Source organism: Sceloporus undulatus, chromosome 4 (genome assembly GCF_019175285.1).
Source record: "Sceloporus undulatus isolate JIND9_A2432 ecotype Alabama chromosome 4, SceUnd_v1.1, whole genome shotgun sequence".
NCBI lineage: Eukaryota > Metazoa > Chordata > Lepidosauria > Squamata > Phrynosomatidae > Sceloporus > Sceloporus undulatus.
The window spans coordinates 127,319,905-127,340,909 of NC_056525.1; the positions used below are offsets into that span (position 1 = coordinate 127,319,905).

General features: G+C 42.1%; 1 protein-coding gene across 1 annotated transcript in view; it reads left to right on the plus strand.

Moving 5' to 3' along the window:
* Positions 1–2,400: 2,400 nt before the first annotated feature.
* Positions 2,401–21,005, plus strand: part of RGS5 (regulator of G protein signaling 5) — a 32,945-nt gene continuing 14,340 nt past the window's right edge. The window contains exons 1-2 of the mRNA XM_042463392.1: positions 2,401–2,557; positions 12,851–12,961. Of these exons, the coding sequence (XP_042319326.1) occupies positions 2,514–2,557; positions 12,851–12,961 (155 nt within the window). The 5' untranslated portion in view covers positions 2,401–2,513. The remainder of the gene's footprint in view (positions 2,558–12,850; positions 12,962–21,005) is intronic.

Below are 21,005 nucleotides of genomic sequence, written 5' to 3' on the forward strand. Positions count from 1 at the left end.
AACTGATACGGCAGAAGTACCGACTTAACTCTGGCTTTCTCAAACCATCACAGCAACTCTTCTGAAATCAACACCATTTCCCTGGAGTGATCTTTTACTTATTGCCTCCATATTCAGTACCACAAACCTTTGAATTGTCTAACAGATTACCTATGTAGGTAGTAGGAGGGTAGGTAAAGATGTAATAAGGAGTTAACTTAGGCTGAATGAGTTTAAAATGTTTGTGGACCCCTTAGAATTAAAATCCAAGTTCTTGTAGCTCAGACAGACTTATTCTGCTTAGCAATCACAGCCAGACGTCCCGCTCCCCCTCACTGTTGTGCATAGAGTTCTTGGTTGTTGTTGTTAGCACAAAAGTGGTAATAGCTAGTTAGATTTGCATGGCTTACATTTTCTCTTTCTCCACAGCAGTTTTCAATAACCAGATATAATCTACTTTTACTTTAGGCAAGTGAAAAGTAGTGATAGTGTTATCCATGCTGCTCCATATAAATTTTGGGTATAAATGATAGCCCTTCATGACCCCTAGATTATTATTATTATTAACCTTTATTTATAAAGCGCTGTAAATTTATACAGCGCTGTACATACAATCTTTATAATTGGACGGTTCCCTGCCCTCAGGCTTACAATTTAGATGAACTCTAGCAGCCTGCCCGCCATTAAGAGCAAAGCGTGAGGACATGTACACCACCCCTGAGGGGACACCTTCATTATCATATCTAGATAGTCCAGGGAGTCGCATAAGAGGATTATCCTAAGACCAGGAAGAGTAAATGTTTGCCTTCCTTGAGGTGCTTGCCTCCTCCTCAAGTCTGCTGTCCGAACAGCTTAGAACCACTAAGACAATCAGACAGGGACATCCGGGGATTCTCAGCAACCAATGCCAGGCTTCAGCTGATTAACGACCAGACAAGCCAAGTCTCCCAAAGTGCTATCTTTATTTACAGAGTGCTATCCAAATCACCAACACTATAATACAGATCACATGAATACCAACTCCTACTACAACCCACAAGCAATAACTGGAAGCCCTTGAGTTTATATAGCCTTCAGACCATGTGGTTTCCCAAACTCAATCACTTTCTGTCCCACACTCTAAAGTGTCCTCCTGTGCAATCCAGACACATATTTCATCCTCCAAGTTTAGTGCAGGCAGGCACCAGAGTGTCCTTGAGCCTATGAGCATCAGCTGTGCATGATCAGCCTTGTCCTTTCCAGTGCTGGATGCTCATGGTCCGACACACACACATCTAAGCATTTCCCAGTGTGATGACTTTAACCCTTTGACATTTCCTGCATGGCAGGGGGTTGGACTGGATGGCCCTTGTGGTCTCTTCCAATTCTACGATTCTATGATTCTAGGTGAGAAGAAAGTAATTAAACACCTTTGTTCCCATCATCAAACATCTTTGCCTGAGGCGAGGTTTCGCCCTATAAAAAGTCCAGATTTTGGCTAGTCAGTGCACCATTTTGAAAGGTCTACATACTCCACGTCAGTCAGACCTCTGCTTTGGTCGCTGGCATTTCTGCTCAAACCCAAGTTGCGGAGCAGACTTGTCCCACAATCCCGCATCCCATTCGATTCCCGGAGGGAGTCTACATTCTGGTACGTATCACCCTAGTGAAGCCTGAAATCCTGTTCCAAGCTCACCCCTGATTTTCCTGAGCCTTGGATGTATGTGTGTGTACTTGCGCATTGAATGTGTTTTCCCCTATTTCAATAAATTAGACATCTAGTTATTAAATCTGTCTCAGCTCCATTTATTGGAATTTCCTGGTCTCTTGGTATAAATAACGGGAGGGCGATTCCGTAACGTCGTCGTAGCCAGCCCCCTCTTGTAATAATGAGCTATTAACAACAATAATAAATTCCCCTAATCAGACCCTTGGCTACAGTAGTACTACTCTGCATCACCTCTGTCTTCATGGAGCAACCTGAATATAAGATTTTCAGGCATCACTAAGTTAACATGCATAATTCTCCCACTCTAAAATGAACAACGTTGGCTGGTTTCAATGTTATTTTAGTAAATACCAGTATATTATATTAGGTTTATGACTGTATTTAATTAATATCAGTATTTTGTCATTTAAATTATGCAGCTAGGAACCCATGGTTATACATCAGTCTCCTAGGATTCTACTTATTTTGCTGCCCTACCCCACAAGAAAAGGGCTACCTTGCCTATAAGGTTAAAAGGTGGCAGCACTGTGTAAGTGCGCTTGACAAACCTCTCTAAGTGGTATCATGTTGACAGCAGTTCATTGTGAGATGTGAAAAGAAAGAAAGGGAGGGCTGCATCTCTGCCTCATCACAAAGTCTGTGCTTCATGGGCTACTCCTCAGCTCAGGAACACCACATTGGATGGGATTGGCCAAAGGGGCTGGCTGGGATTCAAGGCAGCCTCTTTATATATTTTGGAAAAGAAGCAGGCTGTGTAACAGACAGAGCCTCAGCCGTCTCCCACACAATCTGCTTGACACCAAGGAGGCAATAACCACACAACAAGATGTGCAAAGGACTAGCAGCTTTGCCGCACACATGTCTGGAGAGGTGAGAGAAAACAGGCTTATCTCTTTCAAGGAGGAGGAATATTAATGGGGTGTGGGACCAAAGGGCAACATTGCAAGACTTTCTCAGGATGGGATTTTTATCCTATGTTATGTGTGAAGAAAGGAAATACATTTTCTCATCTTAAAGTCAAGCCTGGCTAAAGTTCTCTTGCTCCCACTCATTTCATTTCAGGTGGGATTGTGCAGAAGAGCTTCCCAGCAAGCTGTGTCTGTGGTATTCAATTTCGATGATCTCAAATAAGCCTGAGGAAGAGATCAGTGAAATGGCCTGGCAGTACAGAAAATGCTTGTTGATTGAGTAAACAGAATTCTCAGGATGTATGAGATGGGACCACTGGATTTTGGACAAGTGCAAAAGAGAAAGAGACAGAGACATAGACTTGTATAGAAGCAATGACATGATTCAGGCCAGGTTGTTTTGATACCCCACTGACAGAGATCATACAGCATGGGTACAAAGTCTTTGGAGCTTCCCATCCAAAATTATATGTTAAAATACTGGTTTTTTTTCTCAGTGGGCTTTGCTTCCATCCTTGAATCCCCACTGCGAGAAAATAATAACTCAAAAAGCAGTTTCAGGAAAGTGAAGACTGGGAAAATGCTTACTTCCCTCTCTCTGAATCCATAATGCACTATATACATACAACTACTTTGTAGATAAATCTTGTACCACCTCTGAGACTAACTGAAAGAAAAAAAGTTGGGACCATGAGTTTTCGTAGACTTAAGTCTACTTCCTCGGATGCAATTACTTTGTATGTGTCTGGAAGCAGATGGAGTCTTGCACTTGGATCTGGCTTTTGATTTCTAGTTCAGTTGTCAGTCATTCACTAGTTACAGTAGTGTGGCCTTTGGGAAAGTCTCTTAAAAGCCAAGGTCAGCGACATCTAATATACAATGATAATATCCAGCTAAATATCGTAACTCACATTAAACCAAATAACAATTTGAATATAATATACACTGTTAATATAATGATGTTACACTGTGATATTATTTCACACAGTCTTCCTTCTGGATATGTTTTAGAATATAAAAAAACACTTTGATTAATTATGTATCCAAATTTACAAAATATAACAATATTATAATCAAGAAATAGTGAAATCACAATGCATTTTCAAGCCCAGATATTAGCTTGGACACTAGTGTGTGTCAATGTAGAGAATTTCATAGAAAGAAAGTTTCTAGTCCTCTTCTCCCCTCTCTGGAGCCCATTGTGATTATAAAAAAATTCTCTTCAGAGAGGGGACTCTCCTGAGCAATGTGGGATAGGATATTGGATGGGGGAGCTTTTAAGGGACAGAAGATATTTCATTAAGATCCTTAACCACAGCTGTCTTGGAATCTAAGATCAATTCTGCATGATTTCCCACTTTCTTAGCAGCCTCTGCCTTGTTCTTCTTCCAACTCCCCGAATCCTTCAGACTGAAAGGCTTTTCAAGGAATGTTAGTGTCTGTGGGGTGAAGGAAAGGATGGGATGTGCCTCCCATTGATGTCTGTACCTTAGGATCCAAGGTATTGTTGAGCATAAAGTGGAAGACTAGGTAACTCAGGGGTCATTCACACTACAAAATAAGCCGGTGTGGAAATCGGGTTATTTCGTTGGAGTTTATAGTGGGCCCGACTGCACTTGGTGCAGTTTCCAGGGGGTTGTTGCAAAAATACCCATCTAACACAGTGTATTTGGCACTGGGTTAAATACAGCTTCTTTTTTTTGGTCCCGTAACAATCCGGATCTTTGGTAGTGAGACTACACTACCAGATTGATCCAGATCATTTCCTCTTTCCTCTTCTTCCCCTGATCTTCCTTCTTCCTCCTGATGCCACCTCTTGCCCCTGTCGCCACCACCAAGTCCCTTGCAGTGTGAACTGCAAGGAGCAATTCGATCAGGTTAGACATAGTGGGAACTATGACCCTGATTTGGTGTGGAATTGCTGAGGAGACCCCGGATCTCCTCGATGCAAAAAGGTGAGTGTGAAGACACTGTGTTCACACTCACACATCATGCATAGAACTACAGAAACAGTCTGTAAGTGTTTCTGATTACTAATGTCATACCATTTGTTATCCAGAAAGTACAAGGGTGGTATTCTTAAAAAGCATTTGCAGAGCATATAGTTCTATATTTGTTTAACTAAATTAAAGAGAAAGGAGTCTGGCTTGGCCTCAGAGTGTGATAATTTTTCTGTAAAGGTTTGTTTTATTTTTATCAGTTTGCAAGCACAGACCTCCAACCTGAGTTAGAAGTGATATAGTCCAGACACATCAGTGAGCACTAGAGCCAAATATGAATGTTTCTACTGATTCTGCTTGCTCACTCACCTCCTCTATGGCACCATCCAGGAGCTTCTCATCAGTTAGTTCCACAATAGATAGCAATTTGCGGAACCATATTTTTGTTTTGTGAGCCAGTATGTAGTAGTGGTTTAGGCATTGGACTAGGTCTCTGGAGACCATGGTGTGAATCCCTGCTTGGCCATGGAAGTCCACAGGGTGACCTTGAAGAAGTCACACTCTCTCAGACCCAGAAAAAGGCAATGACAACCCTTCTCTGAACAAGTCTTGTAAGAAAATCCCATGATAGGTTCACCTGAGGGTCGCCATAAGTCAGAAATGACTTGAAGGCACACAACAACAATGTTTTTGTTTTCCTGGTGATGTGGTAATTACAAAAGCCAAATGGACAGTGCAGATAAGTCTTATTAGCCACAGTCTGTGACAACAGAAATGCTGCGATAAGATCACATAATAAAATCAGGGAAAACAGAGTTCCAGAATTAAAGCATGTTTGGCAAGGACAATCAGTTTAAGAAAAAATCTGGTTTTTATCAGGAGATATGACTCAAAAATAACATGAAAGTGTAAAAAAAAAGACAAAGGAAGAAGCGTAAAATCAGACAATTAACAGCAACAGAAGCCCTAACAAGAACAAAGATACCCCTGAATCACTTTGCTTTAGGACAAACTTGCTTTTCAGGCAGAGAACCAACAGACAGAAGCATCAACAGTTCCCCTCACAGACCACTGCGGTTGTTCTGGGCCAGACTGAGGGACAAACAGGCTGCAATGGTGAAAAGGAGGCGCAGGTCCAGGGCCCTCTGTTCAAGTATGGGCCCTTGGTTGCTGCTTTAGCACTAGTCCTGCTGCAGATCCCAAACCAGACTAGACATTGAACGATATATGGCTGGAGCTCCCATTTGTTTTGTTTTGTTGGGGATCATATTAGGGCTGTGGGTATATTCATTTTCCCCACTGCAAGCTTTTCTTCTGAGGCTAACATAAGTTTCATACTGGGTGAGATGGTTAAATCCCCCCCACACACACACACACTGGTTAAACCTCCTCCCTACAAGCCAAACTGATCTTGCCATTTCATTTCTATACACAAAGGCTAGCTAGTTCCCAATGCCTTTGTTCACTAATGACTATAGTTAAAACTGGACTTGCTACTTAATTTCTATACCCAAAGGATTTTGATTTTGAATTGACATTCTCACATACCAATGGCATATATATGGCAGTCCCTGGTTTCCCCTCCACTAAATGTATTTGAGGAAGTAGACTGAAGTCTACGAAAGCTCATGCTGCCAACTTCTGGTGCTACAAAATCTCTCTACATACTGATTCCACAGATTAACATGGCTATAGCTTTGAATTACCCCCAATTATGTTCACCTTGTCCCTCACAACAGCCCTTAATAGACTTCTGTCTAAAGCTGGTTTGTTTCCTACTGGCTCCAAAACAGGGATATGTGAGCCTGTCAACAAACGTTTAAAGAGGAAAGCTTAGTTTCAAATGCAGTACAGTGGTACCTCGGGATACGAAATACCCAGGTTACGAAATTTTCGGGATACGAAAAAATCCCATAGGGAATTATTGTTTCGGGTTACGAATGTTTTTTCGGGTTACGGAAAAACTTTTGGTGCTTTTTTCGGCTTTTTCGCACGGAATCGCGGCTTTTCCCCATTAGCGCCTATGGCAATTCGGCTTACGAAGGCTTTTCGGGTTACGAAAGCGGCCGCGTTACGAATTAATTTCGTAACCCGAGGCACCACTGTACTTGAATACATACACACACACACACACACACACACACACACACACAACATGGAACCAGGCAAGTATAGGGATTTGCATGCAGAGAGGTTTGACGTAGACATACAGCAGGACATTAAACGCACACATATGGAGTCCATATTTCCTTTCTAGAAAAAGCCATGAAATAATGTTCTGTGCTTGAGCACTCAGCCACCTGTAGTGTGTGAAGGGGAACAGTTCAGAGACAGGTTCACCATCTCCATGAGAACCAAGCCTTCACTGCAGTTTGGAAAATAAACACAGCAAAACAAGCCAAAACACTTCCCCTCGATTCTCAATATGAGAACCTGAGGCAAACATTCTTGGACCCTTCAATAAACAATATCCAACCGAAGGGGGCTCAATCAGCTGCTATTATTAACTGGATGTTGTTGTTTTAACCAGATGGAGGAGGGGAAGAGAGAATGGTAGTTACTTATTTTGATGTTTGGGAGCTCCCAGGAGAAAGTATTCCTCATACTGGGGTAGAGGAAGGTTCAGTTTGAATAATATTCAGTCTGTGCGCTTATAATGAGAGTCTCCTTACACAAGAGACACCTCGGTCAAAAGGGAGCATGGGGACTTGGTCACCTTTTGGCCTTTGAAAAAGGATTTTCCCAAGTCAAGTGAATAGATTTCTTGGAACTGCTCATTATGGACAAGGCCTTAACATCTGGTGACATCCTCCAAAGAGACTGATGAGTCAGGCTTTGACTTCAGGGTCTAAAGAACTAAGAACACAGTGGTCAGTCTTGAGATTTTGGGATTTCCTGTCTTTGGAAACAGAAAGAAAAGGAGATGAAAAGGCTTAAGATTAGTGAGCATTCCAGGAGGACATTTTTATGCATAGTGTCCTTTGACACAAAGACTGTGTATTTGATGTGTCTGGAGAAGGCAATTAGAAGACCTACAATTTATTGTGTATTTTTCATGTATGGATATTTGTATGCTGCCCTATAACAGCATGGATTAAGGTCTCCAGGCAGGGATGTAGCTAGGATTTTAGGAAGGGGGGGGGGGTTCCAGACTAAGTGCCACCATTATAATGGGGCTTGGGTGCGGCGGCGCAGCAGCACATACCATTCATTTTTCTAATGGAAGGGGGGGTCCGGACCCCAAGAAACCCCCACCCCCTTGGCTACGTCCCTGCTCCAGGCAGATAAAAATAAATAAACATAAAAACAATTTAGAGAAGAAACTGTTGAGAAAATGTCAAATTAAATGAACACATGAAATAAGAAGAAGAACAGGAATAGCAAGCTGCTTCAAACAAATAGTATCACAGCTAATATTGAAAAAATAACTTGAAGTAGTAAATGTCATCTATGGCTGCATCCACACTGCAGAAATAATCCAGTTTGACACTACTTTAACTGCCATGGCTCAGTACTATGGAATCCTGGGATCTGTAGTTTTGTGAGACATTTGGCCTTTTTTGTCAGAGAGCTCTGATGCCACAACACACTATTACATTTCCCAGAATTATATGGCATTAAGCCATGGAAGCAGAAGTAGTGTCAGACTGGATTATTTCTGCAGTGCGGATGCAGCCATGGTAAAGAAAATGGTAAAACTGTTTGCCACTTTATTAGTCCATGAAGAAAGAATGAATATAAAAAGCACCATGGTAAAATGGTTGCAATGATACACTAGAATCTATGCAAAAAACATTATTTACCATCTCAGAATAAATGGTGGGCTGAAAAAGTTGTTGAAAATTATGACAAAGAATCCTATGGGACTTTAAGATTCAAATTGGCAAACAATTAGAACATAATATACCAGACATAACTTTGGTTGAGAAAAGGAAAGCTTGGGTTACAAATGTAGTAATCCTGGGGGACCACAGAATTGAAGACAATGAGTGGGAAATATAAAATGTCAAGATCTACAAACACAGATTCAGCACCTCTGGGAAAAGAAAATGCTTGTGGTTCCAACAGTGATAAGTGTTCTGGGACTAGGGTTGTCATAATTCTCTACAACCAAACCAGGACAAAATGTAGGACAAAATTTAGAACAAAATGTAGGACAAATGTAGGATAAAATTTAGCCCAAAATGTACAACATTTAAGAAAAACGGAGGATCTAACCAACTAGAAGCCAAAAACATTTATTTTTTTTTTAAAAAAATTAATATAAATCCTTATATTATAGAAATCTTGTTGCACCTCTGAGTCTAAATGCATCTGAGGAAGCAGACTCTTTCAGTTAATAATAATAATAATAATAATAATAGAATTAAAAGACAGAGATTTTGGAGCACTTCTGAGTTTGAGACTAAATGCATCTGAGGATATATGTGTGTGTGTATATGTGTGTGAGAGAGAGAGGGACAGGGAGAGGCCAGGCTCCCTCTGCTTACTCTTCCTCCTCAACTCCTCCAAGTTCTTCTTTGCCTCCTTCTTCTTCTTGAGGAGGGGGAAGGCCAGGGAAGGGAAGGGAATGGGGCTGGGCAGAGCAGAGCAGAGCAGAGACAGAGACAGAGCCTGCCTCCTGCCTCCTTGGCTGGGGTCGGGTGACCTCTCCCTGGCTCTCGTGTGTGGGGGGGCGCTCCCGTCGTTCCTCAGAGGCAAGCTCTGCCTCTGCTCTGCTTTGCTCTGCCCAGCCCCCTTCCCTTCCCTTCCCTTCCCTGCCGACCTGCAGACCTGCAGAGGAGCGCTTGGTCAGCTGGGGGTGGGCCCGGGACATGTAATAATAACCGGGTGGGGACATTTCTACACCCCAAAAAGCGTGAAAGTCCTGGATAAAAGCAGGATATAGCAACCCTATCTGGGACCAACTCCAGATGGGCTGAGAAAACATCATCATGAAATGGTTAAAGCTAGGATTACAGTAACACAGATACAAAAAGCAACACTGCCTGGAAATGTCCACATTATCTGACAACACCTCATATGGATTCTTAGGCGCGTTATAAACGGGCCTTTAATACGGCCCCGTCACGTGCTAGGGGTTGGCCGAGGACCTAGCATCCATACCGGCCTCACCCCTAGCACGTGATGGGGGTGTAAAGATGGCGGCGCCCTATACACATGGGCGCCGCCATCTTTACATGCTGGACGCGTTGCGTCCACACGTGTCGCCCCGGAAATGACGCCGCAAATGTGCTCCTTGCGCTTTGCGGAGCCTCTTCCGGGGCCTGAGAAGGAGCGCGATTTCCGCCCTCCTTCTCGGCAGCGTCCGGGAGCTGCGCTGTTTAAAGGCTGTGGCTCCCAGACGGTGCAAGCGGCGGCGGCGGCAGACCGCCGCAATCCAGCAGTCTGTAACGCGCCTTAGATTCTTGGATAGAATCTAAATCATTAATGGTCCCCAACACCAGTTGGTAATGCCTGATAGACTATAAAACTGACATACTACTACTACTACCATTACTACTACTACTACTTCTACTTTATACCCTGTCTTTTTCACATTTCACAATTTTGTGAATTTGCAGTTCAATTAATTAGAATACAAACAATATACCGTTGCTGAAAGAGACAAAAGATCAGTCTTTTAAACTACAGTGGACTCTCATTATCTGTAGGCTTGTCATCTGCAGATTTGAGCTTCTGCTGATAGCAAGCCCCATTGTTCTTAATGGAGGTACATGTATGTGGCCGGGCTAGCAGTTGCACACATGAGTGGCTGCACGCATTGATCTGTGTTTTTTCTTATCTGCAGGAGTGTTCAGAACAGATCCCCTGTGTTCTGGACCCTCCCATGGATGGTCCAGATGACCGTATTAATGCTAAAAACAATTTGAAACTTACATTTAAAATGACAAAAAGCAGTTTTTTAAAAAATTACAATTAAAACAATATATCACACTCTTAAAAACCTTTCTTTAAAAAAAAAATCAGTTCTCAAAAGTCTTTGCTCACCAATGGAAGTGATTTCCATAGCCTAGGAGCAGCCACCAAGAAGACCCTATCTAATGTCCCCAACAGTCATATTTGTGAAGGTTGTAAGACTGAGGCCTTGTCTACATGTGTCAAATAAAACTGTCTCCCCACATCCTCTTGATGGGGAGACCAGACAACACACGTCCCAATCCTGGTTCTGGTGCGAACAGACCAGATAATGTCCAGCACATTCAGCACCCAAACTGGAGTATACCCCTCTTAGGACTTTATCAGACACATTTTCCCCCTGTTATGGGCACGGGAAGGGGCCGCTCAGGGCTGCATGAGTCCAAGAAAAAAAACGCATTTTACTGCACTCCTAAATGTCTTCAAAATGGCCCCATTCATTTGTCTGGCACCAAGCCATTCTCATTCAGTGCCTCAGTTGGAAGTCTCAGCACTGAATGGGAATGGCTTGGTGCCAGATGATGGAATGGAGCCATTTTGAGGACACTTTGGGGTGCGGTAAAATGCATTTTTTCTCAGACTCGTGTGGCCCCGAGCGGCCCCTTCCTGTGCCCATAACGAGGGGGAAATGTGTCTGAAAAGGTCCTACACATGCTTTACTATACCTCCATGATTACTCTGGATCTTCGCATAAGATTCAGAGCCCTCTGTTCTGATGCTGGTTCTGATTTAAAACACCTCCCACTGTGTCGCCTGGTGTGTCCATATTCGCTTGCTCTGAGCTCAGAATGAGGAACTGTGTTCTGACCTCAGCATGGCAGGAGGTTGGGCTGGATGGCCCTTGTGGTCTCTTTCAGGTCTATGACTCTATAATTCTAAGAATTCAGATTTAGGACTTGCAACTGGACCAGAGAAAGAGAAAGTTAACATCAATTAAGTTGGAAAATTTTTAATAATAGTGAGACAATTAAATTTATTTTAGCTGATGTGGTTGATTTAAGTTAGAATGTCAGTATTAACTTAATTCCATAATTAGGTTACTGAATCATTTATTGATTAATTAAATGAGATACAATACTAAAGTATCAACAAATACTATGATAGTTTAGCTAATCCCAAGGTTAAAAGATTTTAAATCAAGGAGTAGTAAAGGAAGCTTGGCATGAGAGTGGTCTTCTTTGCATCCTGGTTGTCTTCTTGTATTCTATACCAGACACTGTGGCCTATGGGCTCTTCATTTTTTCCCAGGAAACTGAATTTTGAAGCAAGCAATGCTAAAACATCTGCTGGAATGCTTGTGGCAATCAGAATAAAATAAAGGCTTGGTAATAATCACAGATGGCATTTTCCAGCTTCATTGTGGTAACATTTTTTGTGCAGACATTTAATTTCAATTTTAACAGTTAACACAACACTAAATTAGGGTGTTTTTTTTAGTTACACATTAACTATTTCTTAGCAACATTCCAATCTCTGGTGAGAAGAAGTGGATGATTTTGGTCCCTCCTCACCATGACAGCTTCTCAAGCTCCCAAAAATCACTTCATGGAAGTTGGACTGTTGGAGGACCTCCTGAATAGGGGGAGCTCTGCTAGAGGCAGTACTGGCTCTAGGTATTTGCTCACCCTAGCGAGAAATATTTTGGCACCCCTTGTCGCCCCTCATAATTATTCTCACCCCTTGATTTCTGCTATTTTGTTTGTTAAAGCTAAACATGACATAAAACTTAAGTTCCAATCTCTTGTCATAGTACTGAGAATTAATCAAAAAGCCAATTAAATACCGTACCATGGACACAGGGTACGCACATTTTTGTTTTTGGCCATTGTACAAAGAAACCATCATACGGCAGCTTGCTTTTACGTTGCTTGCTGTAATGAGTTTTCACTTTAGTATAGTTTAATTGTGAAAAAAAATATACAAAAAAGCCGCTGCTCTGCTCCTAAATTTTGCTGCCCTAGGCGGCTGCCTAGTTCACCTATATGGATGAGCTGGCCCTGGCTAGAGGGGATCACTGGGAACCAGGCAGAGGAGCCTTCAATGAACAGAGCTCTCCTGTCCATAAACCAAATGACTGAGTGGAATGTTGGTTAAAAATAAAGAATTTCTACCCAGTAAGACTGAGGAGATATGTGTGGGGTGCAAATGAAAGGGAGAATGCAAGAGGCTTCTCCAGACTAAACCAGACTAAAAAGAAGGAAGAAGAATGGCTTTAAATTCACTAGGAAATTAGTATTGTATGCTGTTCAGACTATAGGAGGAAAGTACTTTGACTCTGTCTCTCACAAATTTTATGCAATGCACTTCAGCTCAAATTGAAAGTCTTTCTAAGTCTAGTATTTATTGGACACAATACCTGCTGAACTCAGATATTTTTGAATAATTTCTCCCTCCAGAGCCAAGGAGATCAAGACCAAGTTGGGCACATTGCTCCAGAAGCCTGACTCCTCCATAGACCTGATTATCCCATATCCAGAGAAGCCAGAAAAACCAGCAAAGGCCCAGAAGTAAGAACAAAACTGTTGACTTGCAATTGGCACCATGATCCTATTTTCTACTGTTTTTGTTCTGCCATTTTATCTTGGGTTATTTCTTATAATATTACTTTTTAACATATGAATGACATCTCATAAATCCATTATACCAAATTAACTACAAGAATTACAATTAAGAATTGCAAGATATATTTACTTGTCTGCCTCAGAACGTATGTCAATATGCTATGTTGTATACTGTGCTGTATACTAAGGTGGGGGTGCTTGATAGTGCAGGGAATGTATAGGGCTACCTGATGGAAAGGTCAGAGGGGGCACCTTGCGAATCAGAAGAAGAGCCTGGAAGACCTTGCGCCAGGGTGGTAGCTAATGGACACAAAGGATAGAATGACTAGAAATCCTACACCATGAATCTAAAAGCATAATTTTGCTAAAATTATTTTGTAATTCAAATATAAGTGTGTGTGTGTGTGTGTGTGTGTGTGTGTAAATGTAAAACTTGTGATGACATAATTTTCTTTATAAATGCCCATTCCCCACTTTTTACTTTGCATTGACAAAGATCCAAGTATTCACAATATTTCCATAAGGTAAAGGACAATGTAAGCTTTACATTATGGGGGACCTGCAACAATGATTCCAAGTACAAATCACTTTAGGTTTTCAGTATCATTTAGAAACTAACCTCTGTTTAATTAATAATGTGTAACACATCTGCAGACAGATAAGAATTCCTTCCACTGACTTGTATGGTAAGTGTGTATTGCAAACCAACTCAGCATCAGGAAATGCAGGAAACTAGAGAATTCAAGTAACTGCAAAATGCAGGTTAAACACTGTTGTGGATGGCCATACTCATTCTGCATCATTCACCACACCACAGCCTATGGTTAAAAGATGAGAAATATCTGTATGATGACAGGGGGTATGGGTGCATACATGTGTTCTACTTTCAAATGGTGTTTGTCATGCATGTAGGAAATGGAAAGCTTTCCCTTTTACATATCTGTATGTCAGGCTACTGTTAATACTGTTAACTGCTGAATATCAGAGTTTGGAAGGAAGGTGTCAAGGCCCCATTTATTGACTACTTGGGTCGGTGAAAGTTCCTGTTCCATTTTATTTCCACAAAAATCCTCTGAGGTAAATTACCATGAGAAACAATGATTAGCCACAGTGGTTAATCCCTCTACCACAGCGGTTCTCAACCCTTTGGGGGGTCGAACGAACCTTTCACAGGGGTCATCTAAGACCATCAGAAAACACATATTTCTGATGGTCTCAGGAACCGAGACACCACAATTTTATGATTGGGGGTCACCCCAAATTGAGGAACTGTAAGTGTTGCGACTTTAGGAAAATTGAGAACCATTGCTCTACCAGGATATGAAGGTGGAGAGAGGAGCATTCTCACTTCTCTAAATCCATCATTAAATCAGACTAGCTCATCCAACATATCCCATAAAGCAGAAAAGAGCATTCAGAGAATTGCTTCCCATGCTTCTATTCCCTTTCCACATATGGGTTAACACAGAAATTACAAGAGTTCAGACATGAGCATTTGAACAGGAAATTGAAGGCTGTGATGATATATGGGAAAGTTCATTTTACAAATGGGAAATGTAAGTGAAAGCTTTTTCTAAGCAGATTTCAGTGTTTTCCGTGCATTTCCCAGGATTTTAGTCTGTTCGACTGGCCCTATTTGTTCTTTGACTATAAAATTAATTTCCAGAGAAAACTATAATTAAGTAGTACTGACTGCAAGCTGCTCATTGTTGCAGAGGGAATGTTTGAGTGCTCAGTTGATGTTGTGCTTGCTCTGAAGCCTAGGGCAAAGTGAGACTGATTGACCACATTCATCACTGTCATTTTAATCTGTGAGAAAACAGTCTCCCATCTATAGTGAAGGCAAATCAGTTCTAGGAATTGGAACAAAATGAACAACCAGTAGCATCTGATTCTGGGAGGGAAAAGAGTGGCTTCACTGGGAGTGAGAAAACACTCCTGGCGCCTTGTCCCTGGATCTGTTTCCAATTATACTAAAAGAAGGCTTTACAGATGGGCTGATCTGAAGATTGCTTTATGATTGGCTCGGCTGTTATTAGGGTACATTTAGCCATAATAAATTAGATAGATAAGGCACTTTCCCTTTTGAAAGCCATGTGCAAAGACAGATTAGGCATCTCATGCCCAAATTGCTATGAAACTCTTCATCTCTGTCTCATAACTGAGAACAAAAATTTCTTATTGTTTGTCAAGTGCTCCTCTGGTCTTTTGGAAAGAGAGTATTATTTTTTCCACTATTCCCACTACAATGAACATTTTAGAGGATGGAGATCAGGTTTGGTCCACCATGGCATTACTTATATGTGGTGTCAAACTGTTTTAATTTTGCAGTGTGGCTACTCCCAAAGTGTACTTAGGCAAGGAATATGCAGAGGTAGTTCTGCCAGTTCCTTCTTCAGAATGTACTAACCAGGGCTGACTCTGCCTAGCTTAGATCTAATGCCTTTAGGGTTTTTTGTTGTTAACTGCTGTCAAGTTGATTTCAACTTATGGTGATTCCATGAATGAACGACTTCCAAGTCACCCTGTCATCAACTGCTCTGCTTAGGTCTTGCAGACTCATGTCTGTGGCTTCCTTGACTGAATCTATCCATCTGGAATTTATCAGGCTTTGCTGTCAATATTGCTGCTGTCATGACTTATTCTACAGAATCCTTGGATTTGTACTTGAGGTGTTCTGTCTGGTCTGTCAGAGAGGTCTGGTACCTCACCAAACTCCAAATCCCAGGATTCTGTAGGACAGAGTCAAGGCAGTTAAAATGGTGTCAAATGGCTTTAATTTTGCAGTGTAGCTACACCCTCTATGAAATTAATGCTATAAGTAGAGGTGGTTTGAAGGCACACACACAGACACACTACACAAACATTAAAATTAACAAGTGCCAGGGATAGAACAAACATTGCCTCCCACAAAATATTTTAAACAACACAATTTTAGCCAGAACTACTACTGGCTTCACCTTCTCTTTATTTCCTAGCAAGAATTCTGTGTAATAGAGAGCAGAGATTAATTTGAATTTGGGGTTTGGAAGGTTTACCCATGGAAACCTGGTTCTAGTGGCTCAGCTCAGTCCTGAAATAAGTGAAATACAGTAATGGAAATGTTATAGCAATGCTGAGATCATGCATAGAATCATAGAATCAGAGTTGGAAGAGACCACGAGGGCCATCCAGCCTCTGTTTAAAGACCTCTAAGGAAGGAGACTCCACTACATTCTGAGGGAATTTGTTCCACTGTTGAACAGCCCAGGGCCAGCTCTAGGTATTTGGCCACCCTAGGCGAGAAAAATCCCCCCCCCCACTCATGTTTCTCAGTCATGCTCAAAATGGAGGACATTTTGACATGCCTATCAGCACAACTCCAAGACCCAAATTCACAACTACTAATTTATTGGGGACAGAAAAAAGAGAGAGAAAAACAACAGCACATGCAAGGAAGCCTTGGAGCATTCTGAGCATTGGTGCATTCTCTGAGAAGAGGGTTCGAATCCTGGCTGAGCCACTGGGTGACCTTGGGCAAGTCACAATCTCTCAGCCTCAGAGGATGGCAAGGTCAAACTGAAGAAATCTTGCCAAGAAAACCCCAGGATGAGGTCGCCATACGTTGGAAATGACTTGGAGGCACACAAGAGCAACAACCACAATATGAGAAGGCAGCCAAGGTCCAAACTGCTCAGACAAAAGAATCCAGTTTGAGACTGCTTTAACTGCCCTGGCTCAGTGCTAGGGTATCCTGGGAATTGTAGTTTTGTGAGAGAGCTCTGGTGCCACAATAAACTACAATTCCCATGCATCTGAGGAAGTACGCTTAAGTCTAGGAAAGCTCATGCTGCCAACATTTCTTCCAGTGAGTCTCAAAGGTGCTACAAGATCTATCTTCTTCTTCTTCTTCTTCTTCTTCTTCTTCTTCTTCTTCTTATTTCCAAATGCATCTGAGGAAGTGGACTTAGGTATAGGAAAGCTCATGCTGCTGTATAATTTTTTTATACCCGGAAATTACTCAGAAAGGCTTTTTTATTACCTGGAAAACGGGGAATTCCCCGGAAATTGGCAACACTGATATACTGTAGACTCTTTCTCTGGGGCTGTGATTTGGAAGCGTGGAGGCAATTCTCTTGTTAAACCAGGGAATCCTGGGAATTGTAGTTTGTTGTGACATGTATGTATATATATATATATGTGTGTGTGTGTGTGTGTGTGTGTGTGTTTGACTGTGTTTGCGGGTGTATATATATATGTATATGTATGTGTGTGTATATATGTGTCTGCATGTGTGTGTGTGTGTATATATCTGTGTGTGTTTGTGCACGTGTGTGTATATATATATGTATATGTGTGTGTGCGCGCGCTGTTAGGAAGGATCAAATTAGGGGAATTATATGAGAGGCGTGTCCTAACAACGCACGCAGCAGGATCGTGTCTCTATGTGTATACCAGAGGTCATCTAGTCCAACCCCAGAGAGAAAGAGACTCAGATGCCAAAGGAGGTGCAATTAAAATATGAACATTTATTAAAGCCACACAACAAAGGGAGAGACATGGCTGTGGAAAAGGGGAAGGATCGCGGCAGCTGCAGTGGCTTAGGAACTGAGTTCCGGCGGTCAAAGCTAACTAGAGGCCCGGTGACAGTGAGCTTGGCTTTGCTCAAGTGATTTCAGCAGAGCAAGATGCTCTAGGAACTCAGGCTCGGAACTTACAGCTCGACAAGCCCAGGTTAGGGCTGGAAACGAGGTCCTTATATACCCCTAAACATACCCACAGGCTATGGCAGTCTGGCAGACAAAAGGCTTGATGACTTATCTTTGTCTAAGCTGAAACTTACACAATGGATACACAAAGCATAGGTCTGGCCCTTTTTCATGGGGAGCAAATACCTTGATGGTCGAGCCGCTAATTTAATCACTAGCTCATTAACGAGGAAGCTATAGCTATTGTCTCCCTTTTTCAGGTAGCTTGCGAATCTGGTCTAGCAACTCCCAAACTGCTGCTGAAAGGTTTAAATCTACCTTTTTTCCTGTGACCATGCCTAGCAGGGGATGCTGGCTATGTGGTCTGCTCACTTTTGGGATAATGGCGGCTAGCGATGGGGTCAGTCAGGAGTCATGGCTTCAGAACGCATGGCACCCAAAATTTATATAAAACCATACTTGATAACAGCGCGCGTGCATATATATATATATATATATATATATATATATAGTGTCAATTAACCCAATTAGCCTGGGTACCTAGAAGACAGACAACAATATGAGATACTTCCAGGAGATCCAACCACCTTGAAGTCTGAAGAAGAACCAAGACAATCCGACAAGAAAGAGGGCCAGGCAGTCAGGCAATTGGCAAGCCAGCCACAGTCACAGCAAGCCAAGGCAACCCAAGACTCCCTCACTCCTCCTCGCAGCAACAGGCTGCAACCCAGTGATCTTCTCAGCTGGGCTGAGGGCAGGGCCAGGGGAGAGTGGAGAGCACCTGGCTGGGGGGTGTGCGCGCACAGCCCAGCCAATCCTTGGGGTGCCATTTGCGCTCCTGCTGTCCCTGTCCCTTTTTGCTCTTTGCAAAGAGCAAAAAGGAGCAGAGGCCAGCCAGGGCCAGCCAGTGGCGCCCTGGGGATTGGCTGGGCTGTGCGCGCGCTCTCTTGGCCTCCTCGCCAGTGCCGCCCCTAAACCTTTGCTACCCTAGGCAGCTGCCTAGGTGGCCTATATGGGTGAGCCGGCCCTGGAACAGCCCTTACTATCAGGAAGTTCCTCCTAATGTTGAGGTGGAATCTCTTTTCCTGTAGCTTGCTTCCATTGTTCCAGGTCCTATTCTCTGGATCAGCTGAAAACAAGCTTGCTCCCTCCTCAATACGACATCCCTTCAAATATTTAAACAGGGCTATCATATCACCTCTTAACTTTCTCCCTCCATAAGCTAAACATTCCCAGCTCTCTAAGTCGTTCCTCATAGGACATGGTTTCCAACCCTTCACCATTTTAGTCACCCTGCTTTAGACACACTCTAGTTTCTCCACATCCTTTTTAAATTGTGGTGCCCAGAACTGGACACAGTATTCCAGGTGAAGCCTGACCAAAGCAGAATATAGTGGCACTATTACTTCTCTTGATCTAGACACTATACTTCTATTGATGCAGCCTAAAACGCATCACACTGACTCACATTCAACTTTGGTCTACTTAGACTCTCAGATCCCTTTCACACGTAGTCTCGTTCGCCAATGTCCCCCATCCTATATCTGTATTTCATTTTTCTGCCCTAAGTGCAGTACCGTACATTTCTCCCTGTTGAAGTTCATTTTGTTAGCTTTGGCCCAGCTTTCTAATCTATTAAGGTCATTTTGAATTTTGATCTTGTTCTCTGGGGTATTAGATACTCTTCATCTGATGTCATCTGCAAATTTGATAAGTATGCCCCCAATTCTGTCATCCAAGTCATTGATAAAGACTTGGATGCATTTAGGACTCCACAGTTTAGGACTCCAGATTGTCAGAGGCCTCAAAGTGCCATAACCTCCATTGTTTGGCAGGGACAGTGCTGATTAATTCTGTGTCATTCTACTTTTTCAGCTATTATTATTATTATTATTATTATTATTATTATTATTTTATGCTGTAGATTTGAGCTTCTCTAAAATGTCCCCATTTTCGCTCTTCTCTCTCCTCCTCCTCATTTGCCCTCATCATGTTTCAGTTGCTGCAAGCTGAGTTCAATATGCAAGCATAGCTTTCACTCAGTTAACTCAGCAGGAGGGAGGGGAGGGGAGAGAGCAGACTCTTGCCCTTCCCAGCAACCTCAAACAAAGCACACTGCAAGCGTTTCTCCTAGTTCCTCATTAATAGCTTTTGCCATCTTATTGTTGCTTGGCTTCATGTGTCATGGTTTTAAACTATAAAATGTTGGAAGATATGAAATGTTATACACAGGCAAGATTTTCCACACAATAATCTCCAACACATTTTTTTTCTTAATGGTGTAGAGCTTCTTAAAAGTGATATGATTTATTTCCTCTACTTGTGTTAAAGTGGCCCTAACTAAAAATAACACTTTTCAACAAATGTAGAGTATCATTCTCTCATCAACAAGTAGTTGGAGCTGGGCAGGGGTTGGAGGGTTTTCCTTCTGCTGTTTGGGAAAGACCCCTTTTTATTCAGGCAAACCATCTGCAAATTACAAATTAGGTGTTAGAACTATTTCTAAGGCTGGGGAGGAGCTCAAAATTGCCAGGCAGGTTATTATAAATTTGACTACTTTACAAAACAATGAAAACAAATGACAATACATTACAACAAACTTCATCCTTCAGTTGAAACTGGTAATGCTTGTTTAGTTCACTTCTGATTGATAATTTCTGCGGGGGCTGAACTACATAAGACTCTTGGTGATCCAATTTTCATTTTAGGAACTAAATTACGAAAAGAAAGGAATCCCGTTAGAATTTAGTAAATGGATAGAGTTAAGCTGCAGTTCTAAGGTAGCTTGCATAATGGACACCCTGGTTAATAAAAAGTAAAATGTGTTTCATCCTTTGCTTTCCCAGGGTGCTATATTAACATTTTACATATATGTGTGTGGCATTGCTTGTATTACTATGTTTTGAGTATTTTGAAACAGCCCTTGGGCTATTCAATAAACTTGTTTGTTTGTTTGTTTTTTTGTTTATGGGGTACTTGGCATAAGAGTTCCCTGCAGTTTCTCAGGATGCTGCCTTTTCTCCCAGCTTGGGTTATTGTCTGTCATCTATTAATCGTCATCAAGTCCTCTCCTCTGATTTCAAAAATTGTATGAATTGCCCTACATAGGAATAGGCAACTTCCTCTGCGTGGTACTCGTCCAAGATCATTAGTTCTGTTGTGTCCAGGAAATCCTCCTGCTCCCTAATATGCTGAAGTGTAGCTACTCTGGACTCCAACTGCTGTACTTTCTCCTCCAAGAGTGCTACCAACTTGCACTTGGTGCATGTGAAGTTCTCCACTTCTGTAGGCAAGAAGACAAA